The sequence below is a fragment of the Cryptomeria japonica genome, chromosome 7 (genome assembly GCF_030272615.1).
Source record: "Cryptomeria japonica chromosome 7, Sugi_1.0, whole genome shotgun sequence".
NCBI classification, from domain to species: Eukaryota; Viridiplantae; Streptophyta; class Pinopsida; order Cupressales; family Cupressaceae; genus Cryptomeria; species Cryptomeria japonica.
The window spans coordinates 418,557,472-418,576,664 of NC_081411.1; the positions used below are offsets into that span (position 1 = coordinate 418,557,472).

Here is a 19,193-nt window from a genome sequence, read left to right on the forward strand (position 1 = left end):
TATCCTGATGATGCTGGATCGAAGAAGGTCATCCTTGTCTATGCTTGATCGTCCTTGATCTGGCTTGATTTTCCAACTCCGGGATCTCCACTTGATGCCTACACAAAATATTAAAGTTAGTCTTTTGAGCATCAAACCTTAAAGCATGAAATTTAAGACCTTTCAAAGGTAAAACTTAAGATATTAATCTGAAAAAAAGCCATGATGAATCAAGAATTACACATTTTCAAATTAATAATGAATGAAATTTGGATCTTCAAGACTTAGATTTTACAAAATTGCAATGGGATCACAATAAGTCTTGAATAAGAACTTCAAAAATGATTCTTCATACCTCCTCCTTTGAGTATCTAAGCACAAAACCTTGAAAAAATGAAGGAAGAAAACCGGATTTTGATGGACAAGCTTAGATTATAGTCCTCCCTTGGATGAATCACGCCTCCTCTAGCTTGGAAAAGAACAAATTCCACTTGCCTCGTCAAGATCTGGAAATTCGCCTTCAAATGTCTTCAAAAAAATCTGGAAATTATCCTCCAAACTCGCAAGAAAATCACCTCTCCAATTTGCTCCTCCAATTCGCATTTGAAAGGATGATTGAATGATTTGAATTGAGAAAAAACACCTCCCATATATAGAGCGCTCACCTTCTTTCGTCCAAGAGGCCGACCTAGCAAATAAGCCTTAAAATAAAATATAAAAAAAAACTAAGAAGAAGGCCGACTTTATAAAAATATTAAAATTATACCTCAAGCGCTCTATCTTTTTTTTTTTTTTAACTTAATAAAAAATTAATTTTAAATGCCTTAATAATAGAAATTCGATTTTTTTGAGGCCCAAAATTAATTTATTAAATGCCAATTTAATTAATTTTTTCAAATATTTCGAAGTTGGCAAATTTAGCTTCTAATGCGATTTGGAAGATGTTAACGTCCAAAATATGGTAGAAAATAGTGAATGCCAATAACTTTGCTTTGGTCCCTTGGAGAGGGACAGGAGCGCCTTTTCACTTTTGTCCTCAATCCTTCATTTTTTAATTGCCAATTCACGTTGTGGGGCTAGCAATGATCCCTTTCGTCCCTTCAGTGCATGTTCAACTCGTTTTTTGCAAGGCAAAATTGATGTTCTAGAGATTTTCGCCCTGGTCCTTCAGTGAGGGACAGGAGCGATTTTTTGCATTTGAGCCTAGGATTGTCAATTTTTGGAGGCAATTCCTTGTTCACCATTTTTTTTGAAAGACACTTCTCATCTTGCACAACCTTGTCTTGGCGTGATCTTGGAAGGAGATTTGTAGATTTTGTAAAAATCGCCCTGGTCCCTTGGAGAGGGACAGGAGCGCTTTTGCCAATTGTCATCAAAATTTGCAACTCTCGCATCTCAATTCCACCTCAAGGCATTTTAAACATCGTTTCAAATTCGCGCCTTGGCTTAGATTTGTCCAAACTTGGCGAGAAGGACTGGATATTAGGTTTTTCGCCTTGGTCCCTTGGAGAGGGACAGGAGCGATTTTGCAAATCCAAGTTTATCCGTCCTTTGTTAGCCTTCCAAATTATATTCAATGGATAAATCATGTTTTCCTTGGTCTCTTCAAATCATAAAATTGTCTTGATCCTGCAAGAACAGTGCAAATTTGAAATTCAAGCTCCGGTCCTTCAGTGAGTGACAGGAGCGAATTTTGTCTTCTAGGCCAAAATGCTTCACTTTTCACCATGAAATGTCTTGGCTAAGGAAGATATCATCTTGTTACACGCCATGAATAAGAGTTCGAGTCCAAACAAGGTCTAAAAATGTGTATGTGAATAAAATCGCTCTGGTCCTTCAGAGAGGGACAGGAGCGCTTTTACCTTTCTAGACAAAAACTCCATCATTTCATCGTCTTTAATCAAGTCTGGATGCTCTATCACGTTCATTTTGTCCTCCATCATGCCTTTGATGTCTCAATTTGTCCAAACAAGGTCAGGAATGACTCCACTAAGCCTTTTCGCTCTGGACCCTTGGTGAGGGACAGGAGCGATTCGCCTTGGACCCTTGGAGAGGGATAGGAGCGCTTTTCGCTCTGGATCCTCAGTGAAGGACAGGAGTGAATTTTGACTTTTTGAACTCTCTATCAGGATAATTTTTATGGAATATAACATTTAAGTATAAGTCTTATACTTTAAGTTATATTCCATATATACTTTCAGGATGTTTGAGAGTGGTTTCAGACCTCCAGGAGTTATATTGTAAAATCTAGTTTTTGGAGGTTTTTCAGTTTTCAGACTTAGCCAAATTTCATCAGGACATCACTCAAGCCGGACTTGCTTATCCATGTGATCCCCTGGGCGACACTCAAAATGCAAAGGCTAACTAACAAAACCCTAAAAGACCAAAAAACAAACCCTAAAAAGCAAAAAAAGCAAGGGTCCCCATTTGCAATGGAGCGATGTGTGAAACGTCACAACAGGTTCCAAACCCAAGATAGAGGTTCCCACTTATTTGGGAAGCCTCAATGGTGAAGACCTAATTGATTGGAACAATGACTTACATAAGTACTTCATGTATGAGGGAGTGGTAGAGGAAAGGAGAGTTAAATTTGTCTGCACTAGATTGAAGGGCCACGTTGCTATGTGGTGGGACATTGTCCAATCTGAGAGAAGAAGGAAGAATAAAGAAAAGATTAACTCCTTGGATCGAATGGTTGCAAAATTGAAGGCCAAGTACCTTCCTGCAGACTATCAAGCAAATCTTTTCAAAAGATTGCAGCATTTGAAACAAAAAGATATGACAGTCAAAGATTACACCGAAGAATTTTATAAATTGGTGATTCAATTTGGCCATAGTGAGGAAGATATGGAGAAAATAGCTAGATATATGAAGGGTCTGAAGTATAGTTTACAAAACGAATTAAGTCTTGTGTCCCCTAGAAGCCTCGAAGAGGCTTATCAACTTGCCTTAAAGGCAAAGGAGAAATTTAATGCAGATCCCCAAGGAACAAAGGCTTCTCACCCAAACTCACTCTACTAGACCCTCAAATAAGGTCTTAACATTCATGGGTTCTTGGACAATCCTGTCAACAGCCTGCCAGGACACTTCTACACTTCCCTTTGCTCAATGGGGCCCTATTTAATCCATAAACAACTCATGCAGATACAACTTCTCACATCAAATCTCTTCTTGACACCAACTCTTCTGTAACCACCTATGACCAACTTGGATTGTAAAACATCTACCATTTCAGAGCAGGTATGGACCTTATAGAACCTCTTGTCCAACCCTAGAGACATTGAACACAACCAAGACAACATCCTTTTGTTTGTACAGGTTCAAACAAGGTGACTTGCCCTCTACAAGACACCTATTCCTTGTAGCCCTGGTTTGAGCCTTTAAGGGCAAAACTTTGAAATTCTCCCAATGACACCTCAAACTATTGACACTTTTTTATGCCTCTTTTGGTGACACAAAACACTTCCAAAAATCAGACCCCAACTCTTGCATTGACTGAGTCAAACGCTGCAGCTATAGGAGGCCTAATAGGGATTTTAGGCCACTTTTACAAAGAAACCACACACCAAGGTTTGATCTAATGGTATCAATGGATGGGAAAGGTTTGCACACATCCCAAAACACCAAATCCACCGTTATATAGGGTCCACCACTCTTAGTTTTACCTCTGCACAATTTTTAACAGTCAAAACCGACTAGTCACATGAGGATGCCTAGCTTAGGGCTTGATCTCAAAATTCACCAGTTTAACGGCTCACTCAGAAACTTTGGAAATCTTAAAATACATTGTCTCCCCTACCATTCCCCTGAATTTAAGCCAATTTGGCCTGAGGAATGTGGGGTTAAGGAAGCATTTCCTCTGAAACCTTGGTTTTGGAGGGTTTTCAGACCACCTTACACAAAAATGCAGATATCTCGCTTATTTCTCAGTCTTTTCCTGCCAACTCAAAGTCAAATGAACATCAACATAGAGGCTTATTCAAATCAATGACTTAACCTGCACATGGAGTCCGTACAATGACCGTACAAGGCATTGTTACAGCGAATTTGTGTAAATTTTCGAGTGTTTATTGAATTTGATCACTGTCTGACATCCAAAAACTTCATCAATCCTTTCCTCTTGACCTCCAAGGCCTTAAGAAAGGTTTCTCCAACCTCCTCAACTGACTCCAGCTGCAATTTGAATTAGGTAGCCATTGGAGGGAGATTAGTTACTAGTTGACAACAAATGTTGTCATCCAAACTGGACAACTTTGAACAAAACTTGACAATCTATGTCATTTACCTATGTTACCTATTAGGACACACCATAAACCTTACAAATAGGCCACGTAGGAGCCAAAATGCAATGGTTGCCTCAATTAGGCATTTTGGATGTCATTTGACCATGGTTGACCAAATAGGTCCTAAGAAGTTCACACTACAAAATGGCACCAAGGCATTTCATGGCTAATCAAAACAAAATGAATGGTCTTGAAAGACCTTATTACAACTCAAAAGCATTCAAGGAACCTACAAAGACCTCTAAAAGCCTTCATTGCTCAAATGGTTTTCGAATCCTACAAGGTGCTCCTGCACCAAAATTGCAGTGAAAGCAAAGTGAGCAGGAGAAGAGAGGAAGAGGTTTTAGAGGAAGGGGGCAACAATTTGGTAGAGGACAACAACACCACCAAGGAGAAGAGGCTTGAAGTAGTAGTGGGACAGCCAACAATGATAGAGTAGGTTACCAAAATAAAGGTGGAAGATCCTATGGAAGAGGAGGTTCACAAGGTAGAGGAAGAGGGTTCGTTGGGAAATGCTTCAAGTGCAACCAAATTGGGCACAAGAGTTGGGAATGCTCTAAGTCCTCTCAAGGTGGGCATATGGAGTTTGAAAGGAGTACTCAGATTGTTCATGCTGATCACAGTTATAATGCAAACCGATATTAATCGGTATACTATGCTATGATATGATTATCGATAGTTTAAGCATTAATCGAACTAAGTAGATTGAACATATACAAATGAAGAATGATCATCAAATGAAGGAACAATAGCTTGAAGTTTTCCCTCATAGTTTATCGATAGGATAAATGATTGAATGAGAGACTTCATTTATCTCTCATTCAATCATTTATCTTACTGAAGCTGTAATGCATTAACCATATATTCATGCAAATATGGAATATCCTTGAGCAAGATGTTGCTGTCTTTGATCTGCAACTTATGATAGCGATGCCATCTCTAAATGATCTGTTAATATGTGCAATCACTGTCTTTCTTGTGTTGGCTGCTATGTCTGATTTGCAGATGATATAAGCAGATAATGAATTTGATATCACTAGAGGATAATATGGTCGCCTTTCCTGATTGTAAATTGTATGCTTGCAACTTGAGGGGCTGTCTCTGATTTGGAATTGATTTGCTCATGCTCCTAACAATGTGCCTACGGCATTTGTTCAATAAGAGCAATCCAAACTGGATAAGAAATAAGATATAAACTCCACGATGATCTGCTGAAGTGGAATGGATTTCCGATAAATAACTTGAGATGTTAAGAGTTGCATCTCTTGGATTCTTAATAGACATGATGCTTCTTAATCGCATCTCTTCCTGTCATGTCCTTTCCTTGATCGTTATATATATCCTAAATGAAGTAATTATTATTATTAATTAATATAATAATAACAACGAATTACTATTTGAGTTTTTATTGAATGTGTTATTTAATTAATATCTAATAATATTCCGGAAATATTCAAATAAAAATAAATTCATATTATTATAAACATAATTTACATATTCTTAATATTAATAAAGAAAGACAAATGAAAGGCAAGTGGAAGAACAAACATTCATTAAGGAGTGCGACCAGTTAAGACAAATCAGCAATGTTAATTAAACAAGTCAGATTTGACTTAGTCAAAAGAGGCAAGCAATTACAAAGTCTTCACAAGACATTGATCAATAAGGGAAGGGGGAGTGATCGATTTACAAAAGGAAATGCTGGAACAGCGATAAAGGAGATGTTATTATAAACGAGCAATGATAAAAAAACGAGCAGCGATTAATTTATGGGGAATGGCAATGAATAGAATAAACAATAATTATTCATAGACAACTCATTTGTTTTGTAAGAAGTCAAAGCATCGATTAATATCAAGAAAGATCAAAGTGCGATTCAATAAAGAATATGATTATTTAATATTCTAATCGACTCACACATAAGCAGCGCTTACATTATGACAGTAATTAGTTTCACACAAACTAAGCCAGTGATCAAGGAGAATAATTGATTACAAGGGTGCGATTCATGAGAAGAGTGTGTTTAGAAACAAAGCACATAATTATTGATTAAGCCATCAATTCGTGAGGAGTACAATTTGATTTTATTAAAATAAAAATAAAAAAACAACAATTGATAGTTAAAAGACGTGTCTCTTAGAACATTCTATCCCACCATATATAAAGACATCCCATCCATTTGAAAAAGGGAGGGGAAGGGGTTGGTGGAGAAAGAGCAGTCTGCCAACAGCAAGGGAAGAGGTAGGAACTGCGGGTTACGAAGAGGTAAGCAATGTATGAATGTTTTAATATATATGTTGATAGATGTAATTAAATGCATATTTTTATATATATGTTAATAAATGAATATATATATATATATATATATATATATATATATATATATATATATATATATATGTATGTTAATGAATATAATTAATACATATTTAATATATATGTAATGAATATAAGTAATGGATATTTCTAACATATATGTTAGTGAAGAGCTTAATACGTATGCGTATATATGAAGCCTGAAAATGTTTATGCAGACTTTAATAGTGATATTAATATAAACTACAATAAGTACGACAGTCATACTTAATATAGTGGCAGACCAGATCTGACCCATGTCAGATCTGTCTGCCTTTATAGCCAAAGTTATACTACCAACTTATGTTTTTAGGCAGTAGTGATATTAGTGAATGGTATTAGTGATGTATACAAAAAGGTAATTAGCAAATGTATTAATAATGGGTAAATTAATAAATAGGTAAGGGATGTCACAAATGTATATGTAAATGAATATACTTAATAAATATTTTAATATATATATTAATGAATATTGATAATAAATATTTCAATATATATATTAATAAATATTAATAATGAATATTCTAATATATATATTAATGAATATTTTAATACATATGTTAAAGAATATAAAATACATATGTTAGTATAGTAATGGACAGCTTAATACATATGTTAAGGAATGTAGTAATGAACAGTTTAATACATATGTAATGAATAGTTTTTAGATGTTAATATGTATGAACATAAGTAATAAATACATATCAATGAATAGTAAGAATATATGTTATGAAATAAATGTGAATATTGGTTAATGAACATTTTTATGAATATATGTTAGGGAATACATATTAAATTAGAAATATGTAAATGTGGATTATGGAATGGAAAATAGTAATAAAAATGCAAAATGTAATATAAATGTAATCACATGTTGGAGGCTACAGGGAGGAAACTCCCTTAGTCTAAGGAAAGGGATTATGATAATCCCTAGAACAGTATATATACTGAATACCTATATGCATATGTATGGCTTGGTTGATTAAACTCCACCAAGAAGAGATGGATCTGGCCAATCCCCTCTGAGGACTTGGATGATGAAGGCATCACCCAAGGCAAGGAATAGACAAGGGTCTTCTTTGAAGGGCTTGGGTGTAAGAGGTTACACCCAAGACAGGATTCGAACTCAACTTCGATTTCCTAAAGGGCTTGGAACCAAGGGGTTCCAAGAAGGCGAGCTTCATGGCCGCCTAAGGACATACTTTCGTATGGATTCGTATCCTTTTTATTAGATGAAAATTATGATCGTGCTAATTAATTGCAAAGTTAAAGATGAATTAAATATATATATTTTGTATTCTAACAATTTGTTTTGCAGGATAGTGATCTCTAACTAGTAGGGACATTACACTTCCAATATGTACGAATTGATTTATGTTTGTTAATTAAATTCTTTAATTGCACATGCTTAACATTAACTTGTTTCTTAGCAACTCCTTGCTTGAATGCTAATCACTTTATCAATAATAGATAATGGCTTGGTATGGATGTTTCTACAAGGAGACATGACAATCCTCCCCCCTTAAAATTGCTTGTCATCAAGCATGCTAATATTCTGATGTTGAAGAATTTGCTCATTCTCCCAAGTTGCATCTTCGAGAGGAAGGTTTTTTCCACTTAGTAAGGTACTCTTTGAGAACCTTGTTTCTTAACTTTCTCTCCCTTATATCTATAATTGTTTCAAGTATCAAAACTAGTTTACCATCTTCGTTCAAGGGTGGAATTTCTTCGAATGCGATGACTTGTTGCCCAAGGGCCTTCTTGAGACAAGATACATGATATACATTGTGTATCTTGCTACTTTCTCATAACACTAGTTCATATGCTACTTCTCCTATACAACTTGTTACTTTATAAGGCCCATAGATCCTAGGCTTTAGCTTCTCCGGTCCACTTTTCTTTAAGGTTGTAATCGAAGATGTACCAAATCCCCATGTTAAAGCTTCTTTCCATTCTATGTTTATTTGCATATACCTTTTGTTGATTTTGAGCATTTTGTAGGTTATTTTTAAGGGATTTACGAATGTCTTGGCTTTCTTGAATCCACTCCTTTGCTTTGGGAACATTGCTTTCGCCAATGCCAATTCCCAAAAAGATAAGGCGTCATCCCCATATAGGGATTTGAAGGGTTGCATTAACACTTGGAGTTTTGTCATCCTTGCTAAGTTTTAAATCCAATGCAACTAGTGTAGGGGTTGGATTCACATTTGTCATCTTAAATCTCTTCAACAAATCATTAGAATATTTACTTTGACACATAAAAATGCCTTGATCATTTTGACTTACTTCTATCCCAAGAAAATATTTCATGAGCACCAAATCGGTCATATCAAGTTCTCTTTCCATGGCTGCCTTGTATGAGTTAATTGACATATTGCCTGTGAATATCAAATCATCTACATACAAACAAACCATCAAGATTTCTCTTTCATCGTTCACTTTGACATACAAAGTTGGTTCATTGCCACACTTACTAAACTCATTGTTCACAAAATAAGAATCTATTCTGTTGTACCCAGCTCTAGGAGCTTGGTTCAAAGTTCAAACCATATAGGGCCTTTTTCAGTTTGTATACCTTATGTTCTCCCAAAACTTCATAACACAGTGGCTGTTTTATATACACTTCTTCCAAAATGCCATTCAACAATGCTGATTTAACGTCCATTTGGTAAACCTTCCATTTGTTTTGAACTGCTATAGATAAGACCATTCTAATGGTATCCAATCTTGCCACTAGTGCATAAGATACATTGTAGTCTATGCCCGGCGGTTGTGTGAAGCCTTTAGCTACTAGTCTTGCCTTGTGCTTCTCTACTTTTCCATTAGCATTATACTTTGTCTTGTAAACCCATTTAACTCCAATCACATCCTTGCCTTTAGGAAGCTCTACTAGATCCCAGGTTTGATTCTTTTCTATTGATTGAATTTCTTCATTCATGGCTACAATCCATTTGTCATCTTTTATGGCATCTTCAAAATAAATTGGATCGCCTTGTTAAGAATGCAAAATTAGAGCATAAATCATCATTTTCAGCCTCTTGTATTTCATCATATATCTCCCTTAGACTTCGTGTCTTCTTTGAAGTGTTTATAGACCTCGATCTTAGTGATGCAAGTATTGGATTAGAAGACTCACTACTGTTATTACTTGTTGGAGTAGAAGGATTTGGAGTAGTAGGTTCCCTAGTAGGTGTTGTAGGAACATTTGCTTGCGTAGTAGGATTCACAACTTGAGTTTCATTCTCTTGTGGAACATTAGCTGCAACTGTAGTTGTTTTGTCTATGTTACCATCCCATGCTTCTTCTTCAACAAACTCAACATCTCGGCTTATTATCAGCTTCTTTGTGATAGGATTGTATAGCTTATATACCTTGGATTGTTCACTATATCCCACAAATATGCACTTCTCTCCTCTATCATCTAATTTCTTTCTCAACTCTTGAGGTATCAATGAGTATGCCACACATCCAAAGACTCTCAAGTGCGCTCTGTTGTGCTTCCTTTTGCTCCAAGCTTCTTCTGGTGTTTTATTTATCGCTGCTTTTGTTGGACATCTATTTAATGTGTATACTGAACATGCAACTGCTTCAGCCCAATACTCATTTGGTAAGCTTTGTTTTTATCATACTTCGTGCCATTTCCATAATTGTTCTATTCTTTCTCTCAGCTACTCCATTTTGTTGAGTATACCTTGTTGTAAATTGTTTCCTTATACCATTTTTTTTGCAAAAATTGTGAAAATCATTTGATATGTATTCACCACCTTGATCGGTTCTCAATATTTTGATATAATAACCACTTTCTTTCTCAACTTTTGCCTTTAACTCTTTAAAAACAGCAAATGCATCTGATTTATATTTCAAAAAATAAACCATTCCTGCTGAAATCATCAATAAATATCAAGAAATAAAGTCTTCCACTTATGGATGGTGTTTGCATCGGTCCACAAAGGTCTGAATACACCATCTCAAGTGGTTGTTTTGCTCTATAAGACCCCCCAACTGGAAATTTGTTTCTATGTTGCTTTGCCAATATGCAATTCTCACATGTCTTAAGTGGCTCTATTCAGGCAATCCATATACTAATCTTTTCTTATATAACAGTTGTAACCCTTTGAAGTTTAAGTGCCCAAGTCTTAAATGCCATAGCCAAGATTCAATTTTGTATGAAGCCTTAAAAGCTAATTCAGCGGCCTTTTGCAGTCCTTGTGACTCTAAGAATAGTTCACTTTGAATCCTAAGTGGAAACATCCTATTTTTTGTCATTTCAACTTTTGCAATCAGCCTATTGCTCGATTTCTTGTCTAGGATCACACATTCACCATTTTCAAAGTATATTCTATATCCTTTTTGCACTAGTTGGCCGATGCTTATGAGATTGTGTTGCAATCCAAGAACATAGTATATATTGAAAATGCTTCTCCTCACCTTGCTTAATTCTTATGTTAATTGACCCTTTGCCCATGACTGAAACTCGTTGATCATTTCCCAATTTTACTTATGATTTTACCGAATCATCCATTGTTGCAAACATCTCCTTATTCAACTCATCTGATTACAACAACCATTATCTAGGAACCACACTTCTTTGGAACTCTCTTGTGCTACATTGCATGTTATCAATATGGTGCCTTGTTTATTGGTGTTTGGTTGGTTTTCATTTGTAAAATTTGCCTTTTGCTTGTTCATATCATATTGCTTTTTCCTACATTCTGATGCAAAATGCCCAAATTTATTGCAAAAGTGACATTGGACGTTGGATTTATCATACCTTTTTGCTTGATGGTGGCTATGAGAATGACTGCTCCCCCTTCCTCTTGTTGGTGTAGAACAAGCATGCGGGCTTGATGTTGGTCTTTTGCTTTCAAATTGTGTATTTTCTCTTCCTCCCCTTGGTGTAAAATGTCCTTTGCCTCTGCTATGATTTGATCTTCCTCTTGTTCTACCAAATGAAAGTTGAGTCTTGAATGCATTCTCCAATGATAATGTTCCTAATCGATTTAATCTTTGCTCATGTGCCAAGAGTGATCCCATTAATTCATCTACTGATAACTGAGTGAGATCTTTGGACTCCTCAATGGCCACTACAACTAGATCGAACTTTGTAGGTAAGCTTCTAAGTATCTTCTCTACAACCTTTTGATCCCCAATGGTTTCTCCATATGATCTAATCTGATTTACTATTGGCATTGCATGAATGAGGAATGAATTTACTAAATCTGAGTCCTTCATTTGGAAATTTTCAAAATCCTTTCTGAGAATTTCTAATTTTGTTGTTTTCACCTTGCCTGTGCCTTGGTATGCTATTTGCAAACTTTCCCATGCCTGCTTTGATCTTGTGGCAGCTAATACTTTTGGAAAAATCGATTCCTCCATTGCCTGCTGAATGAAAAACAATGCTTTGGCATCTTTCTTCTTATTTTCTTTCAACAAATCCTTCTTAGCTTGTTGAAGAGCCTAATAAGCTTGTTGGTCTGCTGGTTCAGGGAACCCATTTTCAACCAAGTCCCAAACATCCTGGGAACAAAACAGGGTTTTCATTTTTATGCTCCAAAAGTCATAGTTTTTGCCATTAAAAATTGGAATCTAGGGTTGTGAAATGCTTCCACTTGTTCAAGCCATGATTTTTTTAAAACAAAACCTTGCCTCTGCTCATTATATCTCAAAATCTTTTGCTATTGGCAACTTTAACACTTACAACTTTACCCTTGGTTGGGACTGCAGCCTCTCCAAGATGCTTGGGGTTCCTTTGAATCAAATTGTAACCTCCTATGTCAACTCTGGCTTCTTCAACAGTTTTTCAATCTTCCAACAACTACGCTCAATTCACTGATTGCCCAATACTTGAGGCCTCTTAACCTTCTTTGTAGGCTTCCTACGACAGAATTTCTCACTGCAACTTCTACACTTCCCTGATCTCCATGCTTTGATACCAGTTTGAAGGGGACAAAGAACACAAATTGCAACACACAGTAGTTAGAATCAGAACAAAAAAACAGATTATATTAATGCCCTTTTTAATACAGAGTTGTTGGTGCTCTCTTGACAATGTACATTCATCCAAAACAGAGTATTCAGACTTCATTATTTTCAAAATAGAGCAAAACACCCAACTACAGGAGAAACTTCAAGAAAATGCGCCAAAAAAGAAGAGTCTAGATCCATCTAAGTGTATAGAAGAAGATAAGAGAAGAAAGAGTAAATGCAGTGGTTGAAGTAGGTGAACAAAATGCAGCAGGGGAGATTAAACATGTACAGTTGGAAGTCCACGTACGCCAACAACACATGGGGCCCCACTAGTGAACCATAAAACCTTATTATTATGCTATCCTTAAATAGAAACCAATCTCCCCAATTGTGGCAAATTTTGGATTCAAGTATTCATGGTCATGGGCCTCAAGAATTTCCTAACTTGTTCTAACAATCATCAATCAACCTGCTCACCCAATTGGTGCAATATCTCTTTGACAAAGTATTCTTCAAATAAAACATACAAGTGCACTGGTGGAAGCGGGAGTAACATTCTAATGTCGAGAAGCAGATCCGTTTTCTAGCTTATTCTAGCAGGTTACTCGAATTTACTGATTCTTGGACAATCTAATAATCATCACCCTCCTTTGCGCCTACTCTGAGTGGCTCCTTCCACATTTTCAATCCAATATATAAGATGACATGCATCATAGAGAATACCATTTGAAAAGACCCTCTGAGGATCTCCCCTTATGTCAACTAGGGATTTGTGGATTTTCTTTGCTACATACACTGCAAAGTCAAAGGGCATGTTCTGATCCCTTGATTGTATATCAACTACCATCACTAGCATATGGCTTGGTATCCTTAGCTTATACTCCACCAAGAATTTGACACAAGGCAAAATAAGTGACTTCGAAATACGACTCAAAGATGTCATTACAAAAAGGGGAATGCATATCTAGTGTCAATTTCTTCTCCTCTATTGTCAATTTTGTAGGTTTGAAATTCAGAAGCTTGCTCATTCTATAAATCCCACTCAACCTATCAAATTCTCTTCTCAATGAGCCAATGTCAATTGGCAACATTGCAATTTTGTTTACTTTGAATACCTCACACATCACTAATGTGTTCAATTTCATTTGGTATTTACCCTCTTTGAATATGGCCCTTTCATCTAGATTGTAGGCCTTGGCAAGGGCTCTAATTAGGTGTACATTTACATCTGCATCGGCCACCACCACCTTCCCTAGATTGCATCTCCATTTATTGCAAATGGGGATTCTTTCTTTAGCCTTGTTGTAAACTTTCCTAAAGAGTGTGAAACTAGTTGGGAGATAGCATCTCTACAATCTTTGCACCAATCAATTACATAATCCTAGAGGATTCCAAACCCTCGAGCTTTTTTACTAGTGTTGGAGGAGCCCGGCAATTGTGCAATGATATCATCATGGAGTTTCCTCTTTGTGCCCTTGGAGGATTTGGCCATTTTGAAAAACTAGGGTTTAATGGGCAACTAGGTTCTAGGGTTTTTGAACACATTTTAAGCGAACAACATTAAAATTTGAGCACAAAGATTTAAATAACAAAACCCCCCAATTTAACATAGGCAACATAGGAATTTCTAGAAATTTGAATTTTTTTGACCAATTAGGGCATGAGTTTTAAAAAATCAACTTACTACCTTTATTGCATGTAGAAACCCTAATCGGTGGTGAGAAACAATTTTGCAACTTCCCCTTGACAACAGGATGCGTTGAACACTTCACCGAAGCTTAGAAAATTTGAAAGCTCTTGGAATTGAATACAAAAAATCCAACTTGAATCAAGTTATAGTCGTTCAGGGTATCATTTAGTCGATACGTGCGAGACAGTTCATCGCAATTAGTGATTTCTCCAAATTTGAATTTGAGCTATTGATTTGATTGATTAAATGGTATAGATTTCGTCCTAAAGTCCTTAGAACCTTTACATTTAAAATGACAAGACTTATAGCCTTTATTGGATCTAACAATTAGGCACGAACCACATGGTGCAATCGTGCATCTTTGGACTTACAAAAATCGACCTAACCACCTCAGTGCCAAGATGCAACAACTGTTGATTTGCTTGAGAATGGGCCAAAAATTCTATGTTGACCAAGTGACAACATTTCATACTTTCACAAGGATCAAGTCTTTTAGAACTTCTAATAAGTGAAAGTGTGAAATGAATCAAAACCATCGATCTGGGCAGAGAAGAGTCCTTAATATTTGTTGGCAAATGAAGCAATATGTGGAGCATTTCACAATTTCATAGGGCATGCATCTTTCAAGATCTTGGACATGCGAAAACGTCAAATGTATGATTCGTTCATTTTCATCAAGATGGGTCTTCAATACTCCTCAGTGAATAAAAGGCATTTCGCAATTTCACGTGCCACACAACTTTGAGATGATCAAACTTGGAAAATGTGAAATGAATCATAACCATTGATCTTGATCAATATAAGCTCATGATAACTCTTAAACAATGAAGGCATAAACATAAGAACTTCGCAGTTTTGTGAGTGCTAGTTACAAGGTGAGCTCTAACATGCTAAAACGTGAAACCAATATGAATGAAGCTACTACAATACCAACTAATAGCATGTTTTCGCACTTAGGCAATCTCTAACACAGATAACTCCGTGAAAATGCAATAAGATGACATGTAGCACTAATGCGTCCCATCTCTAACTTGCAAAACAAAGATTAGAAATGACAAAACATGTGGTTGTTAGGTTTCGAAAGGACCAATAGCACGCTTTTGCACTTAGGTAAACATTGACGAGGGCATCGTTGCGCATGTCCAAAGGTACAAACGCTTAGTAGAAAGAACAAAGGGTGGGCCCCTAGCCAACCATGAACTAATCGTGAGCTTTTGCTGCTCAGGAAAGTCTAGCAGGAAGATGTTCGCGAAAATGCGCAATGCTGACACATGGATGATGATGGACCCAACACTTAGCTACACAAGGAAATAGACTAAGGCTTGAATATTAAAGGTTTTCATAGCCAATAAAGCATGAGAACCACAAGGAAGGGGGGCCAGTTGCTAGAAAGATGGGTGACACTTAAGTTGTAACTTAAGTGATCAGCAACTAGTTATTGCAAGTCAATGACAATAAAGAACATAGAGCTATCGGAATAAGGAAAGACTTAGAGTTTTCAGGCTAAAGTTTATTTAAGCCCTAGAATGGCCATGAAAAACCCTAAATTTTGCAATGGTGATAACACACTCTTGCCAATAAATCTCAACCAAGAAGGCATAAACAACCTTCTTCATTTAATCTTGGCATTCAGTAAAAAAACACAATTTTTTGTTTTATTAATTATTTTATTATTAGAATCTTCACACCATATATAATTAGAAAAAACAAATGATCAAAACTACCTTCTTAGTGTAAAGTCCCTTACTAATTCTGACCTGAAGTTTTTCAGTTTTGGCTGAAAGGCAATACGTCAAACACTTAGCATACCTCTCAAATAAGCCCGATTTCTGATTACTGTTATTTTTGGGTGCAGTAACCTTACAGGTTAATGGTTGGAATTGGATGTTTGCTGCAGCTAATTTGCTGAGTTTGTTTTGATTCTTGTTTGCAAGTTTATGTAATCGAATAAGTAATTGTTTGATGAATGTTGATTTTCAGATTGCATCCAGGAAGTAGAACTTACACAAACATGAAATACTTCAACAAAGCATTGGAAACAAGAATACTTCAACTAGACTTCATCATAACACTTCATTACTGATTCAGATGTTACAAATCATTTTTTAAAACATATTGCAGACCTGGTAATTGCTCAAAACATGGAATGAATGCACAGAATTGCCCCCAGCATTGACACTAGGCATGAAGCACTTAATGGTGACTTGTATAAACTACTCCTAATCTCCACACACTTACAATTGTATTCCAGCTTCTGCAAATGTGTGCACAGCTACTGGAGGTTCGAATCTTCAAGTATTCCTCCACTTTGATACCCGCGTCTCCAATAATGGAGTTAGCAATGGAATACAGGCTGCTAGAAAACCACGCAGGTTAGAAGGAACTCTTTCCTTGAGCCACGGATTTCATATGCTGCCAGCCGCCTCCATTATTCGCCTTACTAGTTGTATTTAGACTGGTGTAAGCTATGTGCATGTTGCAAAGGGGTCACCTAGTGAAGTTCACCTCTCTTCACACCCACGTTTTGTTACTATGGAAGATTTGAAGCCACCACGAATTGGAATAGCGCCACCACAAGGTAATGAGAGAGAGAAGCTCACATTCGACGCGATTTGGAGAAGAGTCGCTCCAATATGCCCTGGGTTTACGTCCAGGAAGGGCTTAGGCTTTCGTCTAAGATGCAGGCATTGAAAGAAGACTATAACAAAAAAAAAATGAAGCCATGAATAATCCCCAAGTTCACGTTTTTGCATTTTATGAGCTCCCTTCCTTGCTCTCCGCGCTCCAAGAATTATATCACATAGTTATTTAATTTTTTCCCTACTTAACATTACACCAACTAATATTAATAATAATATTCCCTTATGTTTTCAATATGACATGTATCGGGACCCCTTTTGTTTTAAATAAATATGATTCATTTTAAAGGCTTTGAATTCCAAACTTTAATCATGGAGACCACCCACCATAAAATGTATCCATCGGCTCAATGATATATTTCATTCATTTCTAATAATGTTTTGACTTATGCTTATAGACAATAAATTGCCCAAGCAATTTATCACCTCCATAATAATATTAGGCGGCCCCACCATTAATTAAATATGAAATTAGATATAGGGTTATATCCATAGGCTCTTTTCATATTTAATTAATGACTTATTCCCTTATTGAATTTGATCTAGCCTTCGGGAATAAATAAGGCTGGCAAATTAATATTAAATTATGCGCTAGGCGATGGGGGACATTACATTTAGTATAATCTTAACATTAATCATAATAGAAGTGCCTTTTTCTTTTATTAATTATTTAATTATTACAATTTGCACACCATATAAAATTAGAAAAACTAAATGAACAATTAAATCTGAAGTCAGCATGCCATAATTTTGTAATTAGATTATAGTAAAAATTGGATAACATTACATACAATGGAAAGGACATTTAATGATTCCAAAGAATAGACAATAAATTTGTAGGCAACCTAAATAATTGAGGCAGTGTCACACAAAAATCCTATTAATGGTTGCAACTCACCTTACGTTTTGCAGGCCCCACCACAAGCAGTAGACATATTTCTCCGTAAAGTCACTTGATGCAACAAGCCTGAACTGAATAAGAGGAGTGTATATTCCAAAGTTGAATGGTAAAATAGATCCAACAATCACAGAACAATTAGAATCAAACACTTGACCACTAGTCTCATTCCAAATGTTAAAACCATTGTCAAATTGATTTCCACAGTATAAATAGTCTGGAGTACAATTATATTCAGGCTTGCATGCTTCTTGCCAACATGTAAGTTGTCGATCCACTGCAAATATATACCAGTAAGCTGCAAAGATCTGGCCATGAAATTATCATACAATTTTAATGATATTAATTTTTCTTTACCACAGAAAATCCAGTGTCAAAATAATTGTTCTAGGAAATTAAACAATTAATAAGTGGTGACTGTTTAAAAAAAACACTTGAATTACAGAACAAATCTTCATATTTCATTCATTTCAAATTTTGCAGAACCTTTATATGGAATTGCGTAGCAGAAGGTTCTAACAGTTGGCGATTGTATTGAAGATGGCTGCAAAGATATGTGACTGCATATATTTAGATCAAATGAACACTTTCAATTCCATTAAGGCATTGAAGGAAGATTGATCTTGATATTCACAATGATAAGTACAAGTCAAGCAAACAAAAATAACGACTCTAGCACAAAATTGAAACTTGAACAATACTTAATGGTAAATACTATCATTTTGCAAGGACCAAATAAATCAATCAACCAAAAATTCCAACTCAGAGAGTACTCAGCAAAACTTGGCAACTTAAACAGCACTTAATTTTTTGAATTTTATTTTTTTTAAAACAAATTTCTACCTAAGGGAAGCTACCTTTCCAATAATAACAAAGAGATTACATAGTTGAGTGCACAAAGAGAACAACAATGTCCGGGTAGACTCAATGACTTCCTGGGACCTCTCAATTTGTGCAGATGGGAACAGACTCCCATTGTGAGACACCATGAACTCATATGTTTCCAGATTGTTGTTCATTATGCCTTCCCTCAGCACCTTGATAGATTTTAGTGGAACATCCCCTGCTCTTGTATGATTGAAAGTGTAGGGAATATTAACAAACAATTGTCTGATAACCTGTTGTTCTAGTTTTCAAACCTTATAACTTGCGTGTTATGCAGTTTTAGACAGCTAGTATAACTCTGCGTGTCATGCAGCCTTCCTTAGTTTTTGGCTTCTTTGAACATATGAATGCAATGCAATGAATCAAGAATAGATTTGCCAACTAATAATGCATACAAACATCATATGTAGCTGGTTGACATTTTGTCAAACACTTTCCATGCATTCTAGTTAACCAACATGCACCTACAACAACTGGGAATTATGACAAACACTTGG

General features: G+C 36.0%; 1 protein-coding gene across 1 annotated transcript in view; it reads right to left on the reverse strand.

The window, feature by feature from the left end:
* LOC131033406 (probable cyclic nucleotide-gated ion channel 5) overlaps positions 1-19,193 on the reverse strand; it is a 295,575-nt gene that overhangs the window by 118,575 nt on the left and 157,807 nt on the right. The window contains exon 5 of the mRNA XM_057964642.2: positions 17,812-18,119. Coding sequence (XP_057820625.2) covers positions 17,812-18,119 — 308 coding nt within the window. The remainder of the gene's footprint in view (positions 1-17,811; positions 18,120-19,193) is intronic.